The sequence below is a fragment of the Oncorhynchus mykiss genome, chromosome 30, assembly GCF_013265735.2.
Source record: "Oncorhynchus mykiss isolate Arlee chromosome 30, USDA_OmykA_1.1, whole genome shotgun sequence".
Classification (NCBI taxonomy): Eukaryota; Metazoa; Chordata; class Actinopteri; order Salmoniformes; family Salmonidae; genus Oncorhynchus; species Oncorhynchus mykiss.
In genome coordinates this window covers 20,721,007-20,739,688 of record NC_050570.1, presented here as the reverse complement: position 1 = coordinate 20,739,688, position 18,682 = coordinate 20,721,007, and the positions used below count along the sequence as shown (strand labels likewise).

Here is an 18,682-nt window from a genome sequence, read left to right as displayed (position 1 = left end):
GGTTCCATGGTGTTTATACTTGCGTACTATTGTTAGTACAGATGAACGTGGTACCTTCAGGCGTTTATAAATTGCTCCCAAGGATGAACCAGACTTATGGAGGTCAATAAAAAAAAAATCTGAGGTCTTGGCTGATTTTTTTTTTTTTGTTTGTTGATTTTCCCATGATGTCAAGCAAAGAGGCACTGAGTTTGAAGGTAAGCCTTCAAATACATCCACAGGTACACCTCCAATTGACTCAAATGATGTCAATTAGCCTATCAGAAGCTTCTAAAGCCATGACACCGTTTTCTGTAATTTTCCAAGCTGTTTAAAGGCACAGTCAACTTAGTGTATGTAAACTTCTGACCCACTGGAATAGTGATAGTGTATTATAAGTGAAATAATCTGTCTGTAAACAATTGTTGGAAAAATTACTTGTGTCATGCACAAAGTAGATGTCCTAACCGACTTACCAAAACTATAGTTTGTTAACAAGAAATTTGTGGAGTGGGTGTAAAACGAGTTTTAATGACTCCAACCTAAGTGTATGTAAACTTCCCACTTCAACTGTATTTTATATTCCTTAAAGTAGCCACCGTTTGCCTTGATGACAGCTTTGAACATTATTGGTATTCTCTCAACCAGCTTCATGAGGTAGTCACCTCGAATGCATTTCAATTAACAGGTGTGCCTTGTTAATAGTTAAATTGTGGAATTTTTTTCCTTCTTAATGTGTTTGAGCCAAACAGTTGTGACAAGGCAGGGGTGCTATACAGAAGACAGCCCTATTTGGTAAAAGACCAAGGCCATATTATGGCAAGAACAACTCAAATAAGGAAAGAGAAATGACAGTCCATCGTTACTTTAAGACATGAATGTCAGTCAAAATGTCAAGAACTTTGAAAGTTTCTTCAAGTGCAGTCACAAAAACCATCAAGCGCTATGATGAAACTAGCTCTCATGAGGACCGCCACAGGAAAGAAAGACCCAGAGTTACCTCTGCTGCAGAGGATAAGATAATTATAGTTACCAGCCTCAGAAATTGCAGCCCAAATAAATGTTCAAGTAACAGACACATCTCAACATCAACTGTTCAGAGGAGACTGAGAGAATCAGGCCTTCATGGTCGATTTTCTGCAAAGAAGCCCCTACTAAAGGACACCAACAAGAAGAAGAGACTTGCTTTGGCCAAGAAAGACGAGCAATGGACATTAGGTCGGTGGAAATCTGTCCTTTGGCCTGATGAGTCCAAATTTTTGGTTCCAACCACCGTGTCTTTGTGAAACGCAGAGCAGGTGAACGGATGATCTCTGCATGTGTGGTTACCACCATGAAGCATGGAGGGGGTGTGGGGGTGCTTTGCTGATGACACTGTCAGTGATTTATTTAGAGTTCAAGACACTTAACCAGCATGGCTACCACAGCATTCTGCAGCGATACGCCATCCCATCTGGTTTGTGCTTAGTGGGACTATCATTTGTTTTTCAACAAGACAATGACCTAACACAACTCCAGGCTGTGTAAGGGCTATATGACCAAGAAGGAGAGTGGTGGAGTGCTGCATCAGTTGACCTGGCCTCCACAATCACCCGACCTCAACCCAAATGAGATGGTTTGGGATGAGTTGGACCGCAGAGTGAAGGAAAAGCAGCCAACAAGTGCTCAGCATGCAAAGCTCAGTGTGCAAAGCTGTCATCAAGGCAAAGGGTGGCTACTTTGAAGAATCTAAAATGTATTTTGATTTGTTTAACACTTTTTGGTTACTACATGATTCCATATGTGTTATTTCAGCGGCAGGTAGCCTAGTGGTTAGAGCGTTGGGCCAGTAACTGAAAGGTTGCTAGATTACATCCCCGAGCTGTCGTTCTGCCCCTGAACAAGGCAGTTAACCCACGGTTCCAAGGCCGTTATTGTAAATAAGAATTTGTTCTTATTGACTTGCCTAGTTATATAAAATAAAAATGCATAGTTTTGATGTCTTCACTATTATTCTACAATGTAGAAAATATGAAAAATAAAGAAAAATCCTTGAATGAGTAGATGTGTCCAAGCTTTTGACTGGTACTGTATATGTTTTGGTGCCTCGAATTGGACACTGAGTCTACTGTGCACAATTGTGTAGGATAGACTATTGCACAACACCCAACCATATTCCTAGTCATTATTGTGGATATAATGACAAATGACTTAGCCTAGTGTGCTTCTTCACAATATGATATGGTAATGAATTAACATGACATGAGATGTGGCCACGTTTGTTTGCTTCCCGACACTTAATAAAATGAAGTGTTGTGCTACACTGTTGCGGTAAAACCACGTGAAGATTATTATGAGGAGGACAACATCTAATCCTGGCTTCAACTTGGATTTCCACACAAATCCTTCCATTACAAAAGGAAGCTGTTTTTGGTCGCTTTCTCATTATAAAAACAATGATGGTGAGATTCAAATGGTGAGATTTAGGTAACACTTTACTTGACACCCACCATATAATGTCATAACACACATTTAGTTAGACCTGTTGTGACATATATTACATTATTTTATGGCTGGTTATGACACCTACATAAGAGTGTCAAAATCCACAAAACCTGACACACACACTAACGTTAACTCACCCCATTCCGTACAAATGTGCACAAACGCGACATTCAAACGAGGCTGCAAAAAAACCAAATGGGACTGTAGCGACTGTATTGACGTCAAAATCTAGGGTGTGAACTACGTTTCTATTCAAGCGTTACATGGTAATGGCTCTATAGTATTGGAGAAAAGTTGAGAAAACTGACCCTCCGTTACATTGTGTCATGCCGTAACGTACAGCACGCATAAAGCAATGATTTCTGTCTTACAATCTCTCTCCACCAGGTGTAGCACTTCTCATCATTTAAAAACAAGAAATGGACAGTGACAGGGGTAAGGGGGGGGATACCTAGTCATTTCTAGCGTCATCACTGTAAGCGATCGTCACTCTCAAAGCCGCCGTTTACTTCTGAACATCAATTTAGCACCACCCTAAACACCCGACTCAAATTCGACACAAACCTTCAAATAGATATGTAATGACACATTATATAAACACTTTACAGTGTTTTATTTACATTTTAGAGGCGATAGGTTGGACAGATGGAGTGAAAAAAAGGCGTATTCCCACACATCTCCTCTCCTTCTCACTATCACACATTAGTTTAGCTTCCCCACCCGCCATTTTTAATAAGACCCGAAGGAGCTCATTGCCTGCTTGAATTATGTAGAAACGGGCAGCGTGGAGGTCTCGGTATGAATTCTGTTGGAAAGGGGAGAAATTGTGCTTTACGATGGTATTGACATTACAGTTGATCTGGAAGTATTACGTTTTTGGGGCGATAAAATAAGGTCAATTATACAGTTGTACGGACCAAGGCGATGTACAAAAGTGAGTGAGTTTACATTACCATTCAAAAGTTTGGGGTCACTTAGAAATGTCCTTGTTTTTGAAAGAAAATCAAATTTTTAGTCCATTAAAATAACATCAAATGTATCAGAAATACAGCGTAGACATTGTTCATGTTTTAAATGACTATTGTAGTTGGAAATGGACGATTATTTATGGAATATCTACATAGGCATACAGAGGACCATTATCACCAACAATCACTCCTGTGTTCCAATGGTTACGTTGTGTTAGCTAATCCAAGTTTATCATTTTAAAATGCTAATTGATCATTAGAAAACCCTTTTGCAATTAAGTTAGCAGAGCTGAAAACTGTTGTGCTAATTAAAGAAGCAATACAACTGGCCGCCTTTAGACTAGTTGATTGTCTGGAGCACCAGTATTCTTGGGTTCAATTACAGGCTCAAAATGGCCAGAAACACACAACTTTCTTCTGAAACTCGTCAGTCTATTCTTGTTCTGAGAAATGAAGGCTATTCCATGCGAGAAATTGCCAAGAAACTGAAGATCTCGTACAACACGGTGTATTACTCCCTTCACAGAACAGCGCAAACTGGCTCTAATCAGAATATAAAGAGGAGTGGGAGGCCCACTCCCACAACTGAGCCAGAGGACAAGTACATTAGAGTGTAATGTTTGAGAAACAGAAGCCTCACAAGTCCTCAACTGGCAGCTTCACTAAATAGTACCCGCAAAACACCAGTCTCAACATCAACAGTGAAGCGGTGTAGCGTGGTTCGTTCTGCGTTGTGTACTTTTAATTAGGACACTGCCACAACTGAAGGGCTGCTAGTTGAATTATTTGTATTTGCCCTGCACACGAAGAGACAACACACAATATGTTAGCCCTTGGCGTAGTCATAGCTCTCAGGCACCTTGCTATGCCGAAGGTCAGGCAAAAGAGCGCAATAAGGAAATAACAGGTGCTGCGTGCACACATTCAGTGCACAACAGCACACCGTATAATACAAGTAAAATAATACAGAACCTAATTCGGACAAAATAAAAGACATACCTGCACAAGAAGAGACCACACACAATATGTTAGCCCTTGGCGCAGTCATAGCTCTCAGGCACCTGCGCAAGCACATGGACACTCACTCAAACACTGTCCCAAGTACTCAGAAGTTACAATAGATACCCTAGTTTGCGAGCTTGGTGAAACTTGTTAACATAAATCTTTATATTGTCCACATTGTAACAAACTTATGGTTGCTTAACAGCACATTGTGTAACATTACCACGTTTTTATATTGAACAATTTCGGAGCCAAGGACAACATACCTTGCTATGCCGAAGGTCAGGCAAAAGAGAACAATAAAAGGGGGTACGGAAATACAGATAACCCGCGATGGACCAAACCAAAATATACAAAACTTTTACAATCACATGTATGTACAATGTTGATATGAAAAAGTGTTTGTACACCAAAGAATAACATTAGCCATGCAGCTGTAATTAAATAAAAAACACACTGAATTATTATTATCAAATTATTAACATCCCCTCTTGACCTTGAATTGGTCCTTGAGTGAAATTTGGTGCATAATCTAGGGGAACAACATCACACTACTACAGAGGTGACTCCGGGATGTTGACCTTCTAGGCAGAGTTGCAAAGAAAAAGCCATATCTCAGACTGGCCAATAATGATAAAACATTAAGATGGGTAAAAGAACACAGACACTGGACAGAGGACCTCTGCCTAGAATCCAGGGGTCACCTCTTCACTGTTGACGTTGAGACTGGTGTTTTGCGGACCAGAACAAGAATAGACTGAGTTTCAGAAGAAAGGTATTTGTTTCTGGCCATTTTGAGCCAGTAATCGAACCCACAACCCACAACAGTTTTCATCTCTGCTAACATAATTGCAAAAGGGTTTTCTAATGATCAATGAGCCTTTTAAAATTATAAACTTGGTATAGCGAAATGCTTGTGCTTCTAGTTCCGACAATCGTAATAACCAACGAGTAATCTAACCTAACAATTTCATAACAACTACCTTATACACACAAGTGTAAAGGGATGAAGAATATGTACATAAAGATATATGAATGAGTGATGGTACAGAACGGCATAGGCAAGATGCAGTAGATGGTATCGAGTACAGTATATACATATGAGATGAGTAATGTAGGGTATGTAAACATATACAAGTGGCATTGTTTAAAGTGGCTAGTGATACATGTATTACATAAAGATGGCAAGATGCAGTTGATGGTATAGAGTACAGAATATACATATGAGATGAGTAATGTAGGGTATGAAAACATATTAAGTGATATTGTTTAAAGCCGGTTAGTGATACATTTTTTACATCAATTTTTCCATTATTAAAGTGGCTGGAGTTGAGTCAGTATGTTGGCAGCAGCCAATCAATGTTAGTGGTGGCTGTTTTAAAACTTATTGAGTGTAGGGGGCAGGATTTTCATTTTTGGCTAAAAAACATACCCTTTTGAAATGGCCTATTTCTCAGGCCCGGAAACTAGAATATGCATATAATTGTCAAATTAGGATAGAAAACACTCGAAAGTTTCCAAAACTGTCAAAATATTGTGTGTGAGTATAACAGAACTGATATTGCAGGCGAAAACCTGTGGAAAATCCCACCAGGAAGTGCCGTTTTTCCTGAAAGCTCTCTGTTCCATTGGATGCCTTGCCTCCATTTAAAGGGATATCAACCAGATTCATTTTCCTATGGCTTCCTCAAGGTGTCAACAGTCTTTAGACATAGTTTCAGGCTTTTATTTTGAAAATGAGCGAGATAGATAACATCGCGTCAGTGGATAGCTGGGTGTTCGCAGAGTTTTGCTTGCGCAACAGAGTGGGGCAGCCATTGTCTCTCCCTCTCCTATTGAAAAAGCGACAGTCCCGGTTGATATATTATCGATTATATATTTTAAAAACAACCTGAGGGTTGATTATAAAAAACGTTTGACATGTTTCTGTGGACATTACGGATACTATTTGGAATTTTCGTCTGCGATGTCGTGACCGCTCGAGCCTGTGGATTTCTGAACATAACGCGCCAAACAAATCGAGGTATTTTGGATATAAAAATAATCTTTATGGAACAAAAGGAACATTTACTGTGTAACTGGGAGTCTCGTGAGTGCAAACATCTGAAAATCATCAAAGGTAAGCAATTTCATCTATTGCTTTTCTGACTTTCGTGACCAATCTACTTGGCTGCTAGTGTTTGTAATATTTTGTCTACTGAGAGAGATGTTCTTACATAAACGCTTGTTATGGTAAGCTGTGTTTTGCTATATTGCACTTGTGATTTCATGAAAATTAAATATTTTTAGTAATTTAATTTGAATTTGGCGCACTGCAATTCAGCGGGTGTTGACGAAAATGATCCCGCTAAAGGGATGGGTGCTTCAAGAAGTTTTGCCAGTCTGATGGCCTTGAGATAGAAACTGTTTTTCAGTCTCTTGGTCCCTGCTTTGATGCACCTGTACTGACTGGTTGTTGTCCTTGAGGATCTTTTTGGCCTTCCTGTGACATCGGGTGGTGTAGGTGTCCTGGAGGGCAGGTAGTTTGCCCCCGGTGATGCGTTGTGCAGACCTCACTACCCTCTGGAGAGCCTTACGGTTGTGGGTGGAGCAGTTGCCGTACCAGGCTGTGATACAGCCTGACAGGATGCTCTCAATTGTGCATCTCTAAAGGTTTGTGCTTTTGGTGACAAGCCGAATTTCTTCAGTCTCCTGAGGTTGAAGAGGCGCTGCTGCGCCTTCTTCACCACGCTGTCTGTGTGGGTGAACCATTTCAGTTTGTCCGTTATGTGGACGTCGAGGAACTTAACTTACTACCCTCTCCACTACTGTCCCGTCAATGTGGATAGGGGGGTGCTCCCTCTGCTGTTTCCTGAAGTCCACGATCATCTTCTTTGTTTTGTTGACATGGAGTGTGAGGTTATTTTCCTGACACCACACTCCGAGGGCTGTCACCTCCTCCCTATAGGCCGTCTCGTCGTTGTTGGTAATCAAGCCTACCACTGTAGTGTCGTCTGCAAACTTGATGACTGAGTTGGAGGTGTGCATGGCCATGCAGTCGTGGGTGAACAGGGAGTACAGGAGAGGGCTCAGAACGCACCCTTGTGGGGCCCCAGTGTTGAGGATTAGCGGGGTGGAAATGTTGTTACCTACCCTCACCACCTGGGGGCGGCCCATCAGGAAGTCCAGTACCCAGTTGCACAGGGCGGGGTCGAGACCCAGGGTCGATGACGAGTTTGGAGGGTACTATGGTGTTAAATTCTGAACTGTAGTCGATGAACAGCATTCTCACATGGGTATTCCTCTTGTCCAGATGGGTTAGGGCAGTGTGCAGAGTGGTTGCGATTGCATCATCTGTGGACTTGCAAATTGGAGTGGGTCTAGGGTGTCCGGTAGGGTGGAGGTGATATGGTCCTTGACTAGTCTCTCAAAGCACTTCATGATGACGGAAGTGCAATGGTGGCCCTCTTGAAGCATGTGGGAACAGCAGACTGGGATAAGGATTGATTGAATATGTCCGTAAACACACCAGCCAGCTGGTCTACGCATGCTCTGAGGACGTGGCTGGGGATGCCGTCTTGGCCTGCAGCCTTGCGAAGGTTAACACTTTTAAATGTTTTACTAATGTCGGCTGCAGTGAAGGAGAGTCCGGAGATTTTGGTAGCGAGCCGTGTCAGTGGCACTGTAGTGTCCTCAAAGCGAGCAAAGAAGTTGTTTAGTCTGTCTGGGAGCAAGACAATCAGCCCCGTCGCGGACCAGGATTTATTTTTGTAATCCGTGATTGACTGTAGACCCTGCCACATACCTCTTGTCAGAGCCGTTGAATTGTGACTCTACTTTGACTCTATACTAACGCTTAGCTTGTTTGATTGCCTTGCGGTGGGAATAGCTACACTGTTTGTTTTCGGTCATGTTTCCGGTCACCTTGCCCTGATTAAAAGCAGTGGTTCACGCTTTCAGTTTCGTGCGAATGCTGCCATCAATCCACGGTTTCTTGTTTGGGTAGGTTTTAATAGTTGCTGTGGGTACGACATCACTGATGCACTTGCTAATAAACTCGCTCACCGAATCAGCGTATTCGTCAATATTGTTGTTTGACGCAATGCGGAACATATCCCAGTCCCCGTGATTGAAGCAATCTTGAAGTGTGGAATCAGATTGGTCGGACCAGCGTTGAACAGACCTGAGCACGGGAGCTTCCTGTTATAGTCTCTGTCTATAGGCAGTGAGCAACAAAATGGAGTCGTGGTCAGCTTTTCTGAAAGAAGGGCGGAGGAGGGCCTTATATTCATCACGGAAGTTATAATAACAATGACCCAGGGTTTTACCAGCCCTGGTAGCACAATCGATATGCTGATAGAATTTAGGGAGTCTTGTTTTCAGATTAGCCTTGTTAAAATCCCCAGCTACAATGAATGCAGCCTCAGGATATGTGGTTCCCAGTTTACATAGTCAAATAAAGTTTGTTCAGGGCCATCGATGTGTCTGCTTGGGGGGATTATATAATTGAAGATAATTATCTTCGTAGATAGTGCGGTTGACATATTTGATTGTGAGGAATTCTAAATCAGGTGAACAGAAGGACTTGAGTTCCTGTATGTTGTTATGATCACACCACGTCTCGTTAATCATAAGGCATACCCCCCCCCCCCCCCCCCCGCCCCTCTTCTTACCAGAAAGATGCTTGTTTCTGTTGGCGCGATGCATGAAGAAACCAGCTGGCTGTACCGACTCCGATAGTGTGTCTCGAGTGAGCCATGTTTCCATGAAGCAAAGAACGTTAGTCTTCTATGTCTCTCTGGAATGCTACCCTTGCTCGGATTTCATCAACCTTGTTGTTAAGAGACTGGTCATTGGCGAGTAGTATGCTCGGGAGCGGTGCATGATGACACCCAAAAGTACTCGTACATTTTGAATGCTTAGCATGACAGGAAAATAGTCTAATTCACACACTTATCAGGAGAACATCCTGGTCATCCCTCTGCCTCTGATCTGGCAGACTCACTAAACACATGCTCGTTTGTAAATTATGTCTGAGTGTTGGAGCGTGCCCCTGGCTTTATCTGTAAATAAAAAAAACAAGGAAATGTCAGGTTTGCTTAATATAAGGAATTTGAAATAATTTATACGTTTACCTTTGATACTTACAGTAAGTACATTTAAAACCAAAAACTTTTAGACATTTTCTCGAGTAGGATTTTACTGGGTGACTTTCATTTTTACTTGAGTAATTTTCTATTAAGGTATCTTTACTTTCACTCAAGAATGACAATTGGGTACTTTTTACACCACTGATAATGACAGTGTTAAGACCACATTATGACAGGTTATGTCAGCTGCATGTCTAGTAAAGTTTTACCAAGATTAATGCTACCGCTTTTCATGGCTTTATTATGTGTGCCTGTGTCGATCACATATGCTACAGAAACATTGCCATGTATTTATCCAATTTATTTAGTCAGGCAAGTCCACATTATTCTCACATATTTTAGAATGTAATATACATTTGAATATCAATGCATTGGCAAGGCCTAAAAAGTGGCAATGGCCTATTTCTTTAAAAACATTTTTCGCATGTTTTTATTTTGGGGGGGGTCTATATTAGGCCCTGTATGTACAATTATATAAATTATATACTAATATAACATTGAGGTCCTTGGAAATTACAATGAAGTGCTTGAAAAAGTCCTTGAATTTGACTTGCCAATGTCTGTATGAACCCTGCATAAAGGATGTTTAGTCCTAGGCCCATGTTGTATAGGTGGAGTTATCAGCCAATCTGCATATATTCCTCTAAGTACACATGTGCAATTGCATACAAATCCCTTTTATTTTCATTTCAAACCATTTTTAAATGTTGATCCCAATGTCACACATTGTCCCCATTTCTTTATAGAAAAACCCATTTGTGCAATCTATTAAACAAAGACGCATATTGCATATACCCACGAACATCCACAAACATCATCACAGCGGGAGCCACACAGCCATCTCTCCGGGACAGTGTGATGATGAGGTTATTAATGGAAACACTGGGTCCTTCTGGTCAGAGGAAGTCAACAGCTTTTGGGAACGTGTGAATGTCCAAGTATTTACACCTCAGGGACAGGGGCCACTGCATCTGAGCCTCCAATGACAGAACAGTGCCAATACATCCTTTCTTGATTATGCACACAACAAGACAGCTGATTGAGCAACACAAAGGATTATCATCTCTTGTAAAACATACAACTACTAGAGTTCAGTGAAAACTCATTTTCTACCGTCAATATAAATAACTTAGAGACTTGCACTCCCTTCTAAGATGTATCGCCTACTGCACAAACCTCATTGCTACAGAACTGTTTTTAATTGGTTTATGTTGCATAGGCTTACATTTAAGTAATGTTTTTAACAAATCTGAGCAATAGAGCTCGGCTTCCTTATTGATCAGAAAGTGATCTTGATTCAGAAAAGGTTTGTGACCGCTGGTATAGGCTGCTTCTCCATGCACACAGCCAGCCACTGTGAGAGGTCACAGTCCATGAGCATAGCCCAGGTTTAGTGGACTGTAATGTTTCCCTGGTTGATAGGAGGTATTTGCTCATATTGTGGGAAAATGCAGAGGTGGACAGCAGCTGAGGACTGAGATGAGAACCTAATGAAAACATACATACAGAGGAAGACCAGAAGGGACACGAATTAGCCCTGGCCTTTTACAATGTACAGCTCATAGACATAACCTGACTGACCACTGTACTATAGTACTGTACAACTGGCCATTCAAAACCCAGACCTTGTTTGTGAATTTGATTTTTTATTTTTTTTCATTTCCAACATCTCAACAGCCCAACTTTGATTAATGTGGTTCAATGGGATGAGTACACAGCCTATACCTGAAATAGAGGTTATGGAACATGGTTCCAGGGTGTAGCAAGGGCACTGCCGAGTTGCTCTGCAGGGCCTCTCACTCTAATCTGTCTACTGCTGGCTCATGTAACCTTGGAGCTGAGTGGGATCAAAGGGACCAGGCAGAACAGGCTGTCTACAGCTTCCGGGGCCAAATTTATCCCAGCGTGACCAGCATGGACTCACAGCCACACCCCATACTCTGACACCGGGACACCTGGATATGAGGCAAACTGGAGACAGAGGTAGGAACTGATGTGTTACTCACATCATCCTAAATTCAAGAAAAAATATATACTGATCATCACAGACATATGATAGTTTAAAGGTTGTGAAATTGTGGTTATGTTTTTCACCTGATTTGCAGACACACAAAAACAGGATTGGAAATGTACTATGATAAATAATTTGACCATGCTCTATCTGCATTCTTGTTTCCAACAAAAGGGCTGGTTAAGACATTCCTGTGTGTGGGACACAGACCATTCCCATGGGGAGCCTCTGGGTGCCCTTTACACAGACCGACTACAACCTACAACTGTAGTCACATTTCAGAAAGGACCCAACCACCTCAGGTTCACACAAATTAATTTCCAATTATGTGTGAGAGTCAGTTCCACAAGAACCTATCGTGAAGGTTAAGCCGCGCTGCAACTACCAGTATAGAGTTACAGAGACAGTGGCACACCAACGCAGGAACATACATACTCTGATCATTCACACACACACTCCGAGAGACACACACAGTGCAGCACATGGGACGTGGGAAGGGCAGAACTGTAAATGTGATACTGGTCCGCATCTCCAGGTTTGTGGACGGAAGCTGGAGATCTTAAACCTGTGTGAGCCACAGACAGAAGGGTGGGTGTGGGAGCAGAGGGGTGATGGGAAGGGGTGCAATACTCTCTTTTCAAATTCAGGGGCACTGAATCAGGACTCTCCGCCTCTTTCCCCTTATGTGGACATATCCTAGCAACGGTGTCCCAAACACAAGGGCATTTGATTTGATTTATTAGGATCCCCAATAGCCGACGCTAATGGCGACAGCTAGTCTTACTGGGTTCCGACACATACTAAAAAAGACATTACAGACTAAATGCTTTACAATTACATTCCCTACATGTTAATGTTTATAAATGTATCTATCAGTTATGCATACATATCAGTACATACACATAACAAGTAGGTCACATTGGGGAGAGGCGTTGTGCAGTGAGTTGTTGCTTTATTTGTTTTTTGAAACCAGGTTTGCTGTTCACTTGCACTATATAAGATGGAAGGGAGTACCATGCACGCATGGCTCTGTATAATACTGTACATTTCCTTGAATTTGTTCTGGACCTGGGGACTGTGAAAAGACCCCTAGTGGCATGTCTGGTGGGGTAAGTGTGTGTGTCAGTGCTCTGTGTAAGTTGACTATGCAAACAATTTGTAATTTCCCCCCAAAATATGTTTCTTAGAAATACAAGAAGTGACACAGAGAGAGACTGGCATGCATACTATTAATATTATCCCTCTGATTACAATGAAGAGCAAGACGTGCTGCTCTCTTCTGAGCCAGCTGCAACTTAACTTGGTATTTCTTTGCAGCACTTGACCATATGACTAGACAATAATCAAGATAAGATAAAACTAGAGCCTGCAGAACTTGTATTTTGGAGTGTGGTGTCAAAAAATCAGAGAATCTCTTTATTACGGACAGATCTCTCCTCGTCTTTACAACCATTGAATCCATATATTTTGACCATGACAGTTTACAATCTAAGGTAACACCAAGTTATTTAGTCTCTTCAATTTGTTCAACAGCCACACCATTCATTACCAGAATCAGCTGAGTTCTAGAACGTAGGTAATGATTTGTATCAAATCACTGACAACAACTATTTGTTATGGGTTTCAGTGACTTCATAAGCTGTGGTTGCTGATAGGTATATGGTTGAATCACCAACATATATGGACACACATGCTTTGTTTAATGCCAGTGGCAGGTCACTGGTAAAAAGTAGCCACTCTTTGCCTTGATGACAGCGTTGCACACTCTTGGCATTCTCTCAACCATCTTCATGAGGTAGTCACCTGGAATGCATTTCAATTAACAGGCGTGTCTTGTTAAAAGTACATTTGTGGAATTTCTTTCCTCCCTAATGCACTTGAGCCAATCAGTTGTGTTGTGACAAAGACCAAGTCCATATTATGGCAAGAACAGCTCAAATAAGCAAAGGGAAACAACAGTCCATCATTACTTTAAGACATGAAGGTCAGTCAATGTGGAAAATTTCAAGAACTTTGAAAGTTTCTTCAAGTGCAGTCGCTTTCTTATATTTCCTAGATATAGGACAGACACTTCAAAACTTTATTCCTTGTCTTTTTTCCATTTAAATATTATTATTTTTATACATAAAGCGGTCCTCAAATTCAAATATCTAAATGATCTATGGTATGACATCTTAAAGCAATTCTTAAAACAATTCGGGTAGGGTCCATTTTGGAAGGGGTTCAACTCTTTGGACCTGAGACGACCTCTAGCACAGATGTATCTTCTACTTGGATAGTTCCATCTACTTTAAATGACTATATTTGATTGTGTTGACAACCAAACACAATTCAATGTCACTAAATATCAAAACTGCAATCAACTGAGCTTGAAATCCTAGGCCTATTGTATTGTCTATTTTTTTTGTTGAATTCTGGTTTGAATTCAATCATTTGCTGTTGATGACTTTGCACATGCTACACTAAATAGGCCTACATAGCATCATTGATGATTGATAAAGTATGGTTAAATTTCATTTGCTCTGTTAAACCTACCATTCAGAATGACTTTGATAGCAGCAGTGAATCTATTTAATTTCTATGCGGAGATCTCTCAACAATCATTCTCACGATTACACATTGGTAATAGTCAGTGACAAATATCATAGTTAAAAACCTTGGATGGGAGACCAAGGGGTAGCTGTAGACAGATCAATTCTCCAGTAGGAGGTGCTGCCCAGTCTATAACTATTTTCTGATAGTAAATATAACTGAAAATCTGACATTGCTTTAAATGTACAAATTCAACATATTTTATACAAAGTTTGTCTATGTTCAAATTTGGCTACCATGATGACATAATCCTGTCGTTGAAATTTCACCCTCAAAACAACAGTTTACATTGAGAACTTTTTCAAATCCAATATATTTTCCACCTAGATTCCACGTCACAATACGTTGACAAATGACATTGAAACAACGTTGATTCAACCAGTTTGTCCCCAGTGGGGAGACACATGCTCACATGGAGGGCTCCAAACAAAAGACAATCGAAAAAATTACAAAACTTGTAAATTATGGTATGAAATAAAACAGAACTTGTTTCTCACAAGTGTAGTAGGTTGTGAACAATGCAAACAATGTTTCCACTTCGAGAATGAGAACGGTAAATGACTGTAATTAATACATGCATTAACAGAAATGAATTAAACCAAATGACAGGGATTAACAGTAAATTTACTACTGGTGACATACTAATGGTGACATACTACTGGTGACATACTACTGGTGACATACTACTGGTGACGGGGAATTGATAAAAATACACAATCAAATGACAAACAATTTACACAAATGAAACAATTCATGTGCAAGAATTGTCGGGAGACAGCTGAGCGCATACTGGAGAGCTGAGTGTATTCTGGAGAGAGATGTGCCTATATCCTCGCCACCCACCCCTCCCCTTCTTGTCTCAACATTTAGAATTATATTCAAGACACATTATCTTCATATGTATTTTAGATAATTTTCACTGACATCCTCAACTCAATAATCAGCTAGGCCTATTGTCAAGTGCGCTGCCCAAATTGTGGACTTCCCAAAAAGGCATAGGCCTACACTCATGTGATTTTAAACAATGCGCAATGTATTTTTTTAAAGAAGCTAATGACCCTCTGGTGTTAAGTCAGGCTCTCTGGTGAAATATGTTTGAAAAGACAGGTGGAATTGTATCATTTTGGCAAATGTATTTCAATTTACTTTCAGACACAGTAGCTGGTATTCAGAGCTTGAATAGCCACAATTTTTAGTCTTAAGTCTTTTTTTCAGTTATCAGGCCTATAAAGCCAATGCAACTGCCTGTTTTACAAACGGTAGGCTACCACATGGATAGTGCATTGCAGGCCAACACTGACCTAGGCTACTATTGTACTTTGCAGGGATAGGAGCGGGGCAGCAATTTTTTTGTCTTGTCTAGGGCGGCATATCGGCCAGGACCGAGGCTGCTCAGAGGACACTGTCCACGTCACTCACTTACATCATCTGTCTCTTTTCAGCAGGGATAAAACCCCAAGAAAGCCTCCCTTTCTGAGAAGCCAGGGACCAGCCACTCTCACTGTGAAAAGCAGAGCAGGACAAACCCACTATTCTTCCCTCCCATTCAAGACACCTCGTTAGAGACAGATTGATTTCAAATGGTAACACATCTCCAGGGATACTCAGTGAATGTAAACATTTTTCTCTCCCTTTCATTCATTGGTTCAAAACAAGACATACTGTGTATTCTCTACTCTAAATGGGAGAGAGAGAAAGTGAGTGAAAGAGAGAGAGCGAGAGAGAGAGAGCGAAGCGGAGGCAGACATCGAGAAACAGAGACAAAGAGATAGAGCAGAGGTCAAGTTCTCTTTCTCTGAGAGATTATTTGCTTAATGTGAGGCCTGACTAAATGTTTTCTTTAAAAGCCAATATTGAACAGTACAAAGCCAATATCCAATACCACTGAAGTGGTTCTCGGATTGTCTCAACAAAACATCATATTTTTTTCTCATGTTATATGATGGTCAAATATCATGTTACTACTGAGTGCAATTTACTTGTTATTTTTATTTAACTAGGCAAGTCAGTTAAGAACAAATTCTTATTTACAATGACAGCCTACCAGGGAACAGTGGGATAGCTGCCTTGTTCAGGGGCAGAACAACAGATTTTTACCTTGTCAGCTCAGGGATTCGATCCATCAACCGTTTGGTTACTGGCCCAACACTCCAACCACTAGGCTACCTGCAGCTGTAATAATGTAACATTTTTGCCTTTATCAGAACAAAATACTTTTGGCTGCGTGTCGGTTCAGAGCCCATTCCATTCAATGAGGTGAGACTGATTTTTAAGTAAATCAAAAGATGTAATTAAACCAAACCAAGTGGCAGTCACACTGACACTGACGTGAAACATTGTTCATGGACTTCAGAATTGACCCCTTACTGAGGGGCGCAGAGGGCCAAAGTGGTCCCAAGGCTTTACACAGTGAATCACAGTGAATATCTATCTCCCTTACCCCTCCATCCTGTCCCTATCCTTACCCTGGAAGGCAGAGGCGTGGCCCACAATGAGGAACTTGAGCTCAAAGCTGTAGGAACGGATATTCTGGAGAGTCTCTCTGCGCACTGCTGCCTGGTAACTCTCCTCCATCTTGCGTGTGCAACACGACGGGCCTGCATGCTTGCAGATCTGCAGCTCGCCATCTAGGAAAGAAGAGGAAAGCAAACTTGAGCATGACACAGACCTCAAATGTGAAGAACATAAACTAAGTGTGTTGGAAGCTTTGACCAAATGTGATTAATAATACTTACCCAAATAGTTGAGTAAATAAATGGTTCAAAGACATTGTTTCTCTACACTTCTACTAGTTATCATATATACCCATCCCCTGTATTCAAGTTCCCTTTGAGTTAGCAAAGCTTCCTCTGCTACAATCTCATTTGGATGAGGTCCAGAGTGATTATACTGATTTATCTCCCATATGAAACTAATACACCAAGCTGGGATAGTGGAGCCAGAAAGGAGAGTGAGAAAGAGCTTCAGAAATAGACTTTGGTTATCAGGCTGGCTGGACGTAGCTGAATCAAAGTCCAGATACAAAATCTCCAACGGTGTAGAGAGGATGCAGAGGGAGTGATGCTCACCAGAGTTAACAACATGCTTACTTACAAACTCAACTGGGCCTAAGTCATTGCATGTGTCAATCATGAAGGAATTGTGCAAACAAATCTATCATGTAACTGATGACAGGTGACAGACTTACAGTGCATTCGGAGAGACCCCTTAACTTTTCCACATTTTGTTACATTACAGCCTTATACTAAAATGGATTAAATAAAAATAAATCCTCAGCAATCTACACACAATACCCCATAACGACAAAGCAAAAAAAAATGTTTTTAAATGTTTGCAAATGTATTAAAAAAGTAAAACTGAAATATCAAATTTACATAAGTATTCAGACCCTTTACTCAGTACTTTTTTGAAGCACCTTTGGCAGCAATTACTGCCTCGCAATGTTATTGATTGTGACTGTTAGTGCCAGTACATCCATATAATAAACTCAGTATTTGAAAAGAAAAGAAACAAGAGATGGCCTCCCTTCACAGGGACTTACTTCCAATTCTTAGGATGGTCGTTAAACAAAGATAAGCATCAACTACTACTTACTAGGCACATTTTCTTGAATCTGTCTCTAGACCTAGGCTACTGTAGTTAAATTTTTATGATTGTGATTTATCAATTCCCTGTGGAAAATAAACGGGTACACAGCACGCACACGTGCAAAGTGGCTCCTGGACATTCTGCTGAGAAATTGTGTTAGGACCTACAAGTCAAGTGCGCACTAACCTGTTCCAGGTGCCTCGGGGACCCATTTCAACGGACCGATCTGGCGCAATTGAAACGCTGTTTTAACCTCATGGCAACTGTGCACTCCTGCACCTGAAGCTCCACATAGTACAACTGTCAGGTAAATCAACCAAAAGTCAACGCGTTGGAGTATTGTTTGGAACATCGCACCATTTCAATCAGATAGACTATCAAGGTATCCTAGCAGTGGTATGGCCGTTTGTAAAAGTAGCCGAATAGGCTATTTACGTATTTAACAATCCCAAAATAAATTCGCAGTCCTTATCAACTGGATCGATCTGTTAGAATATCACATTTTGGGTCTGTTCACGACGTTCCCTCTCTCAGTGGGCTTTCCAGTTAAAATCCATGCGCTTCAGAAAGTGAAACGCTGTTCTTTGGATACAGCTGAGCGCTCTCTCTCTCGCTCCCTCTCTCTCACACACACCGCGCAAACCGGCCTACACTATCTTTGAAATTCTCAGTTTGAAACATCACACAAGATTGACTAACAGAAAAACGTTCTTAAAGTGCAAAATTATATATTGGGTTCTTTGTTCATAGATGTTGGCTATTCCTTGCGCGATCATTTAAAACAATACCACAGCAATTGGAGCTCGAATAACATAATGTTTTTCTTCTAATAACACAATGTATAGTCCTAATGATTGATTTATACTGGATATGCTTCTCTAGCCTGCAGAGATTAATCTAAAACAGAACACCGCGTCCACCGTGTGGTC

The 18,682-nt window shown here is 41.1% G+C and overlaps 1 protein-coding gene across 1 annotated transcript in view; it reads right to left on the bottom strand.

Moving 5' to 3' along the window:
• The window catches only part of LOC110521535 (glypican-5), a 145,122-nt gene extending 126,495 nt beyond the window's left edge, over nt 1-18,627 (bottom strand). Inside the window, exons 1-2 of the mRNA XM_021599137.2 lie at nt 17,940-18,627; nt 16,631-16,792 (exon numbers count right to left, since the gene is read on the bottom strand). Of these exons, the coding sequence (XP_021454812.2) occupies nt 16,631-16,792; nt 17,940-18,105 (328 nt within the window). The 5' untranslated portion in view covers nt 18,106-18,627. The remainder of the gene's footprint in view (nt 1-16,630; nt 16,793-17,939) is intronic.
• Between the last annotated feature and the right edge of the window lie 55 nt (nt 18,628-18,682).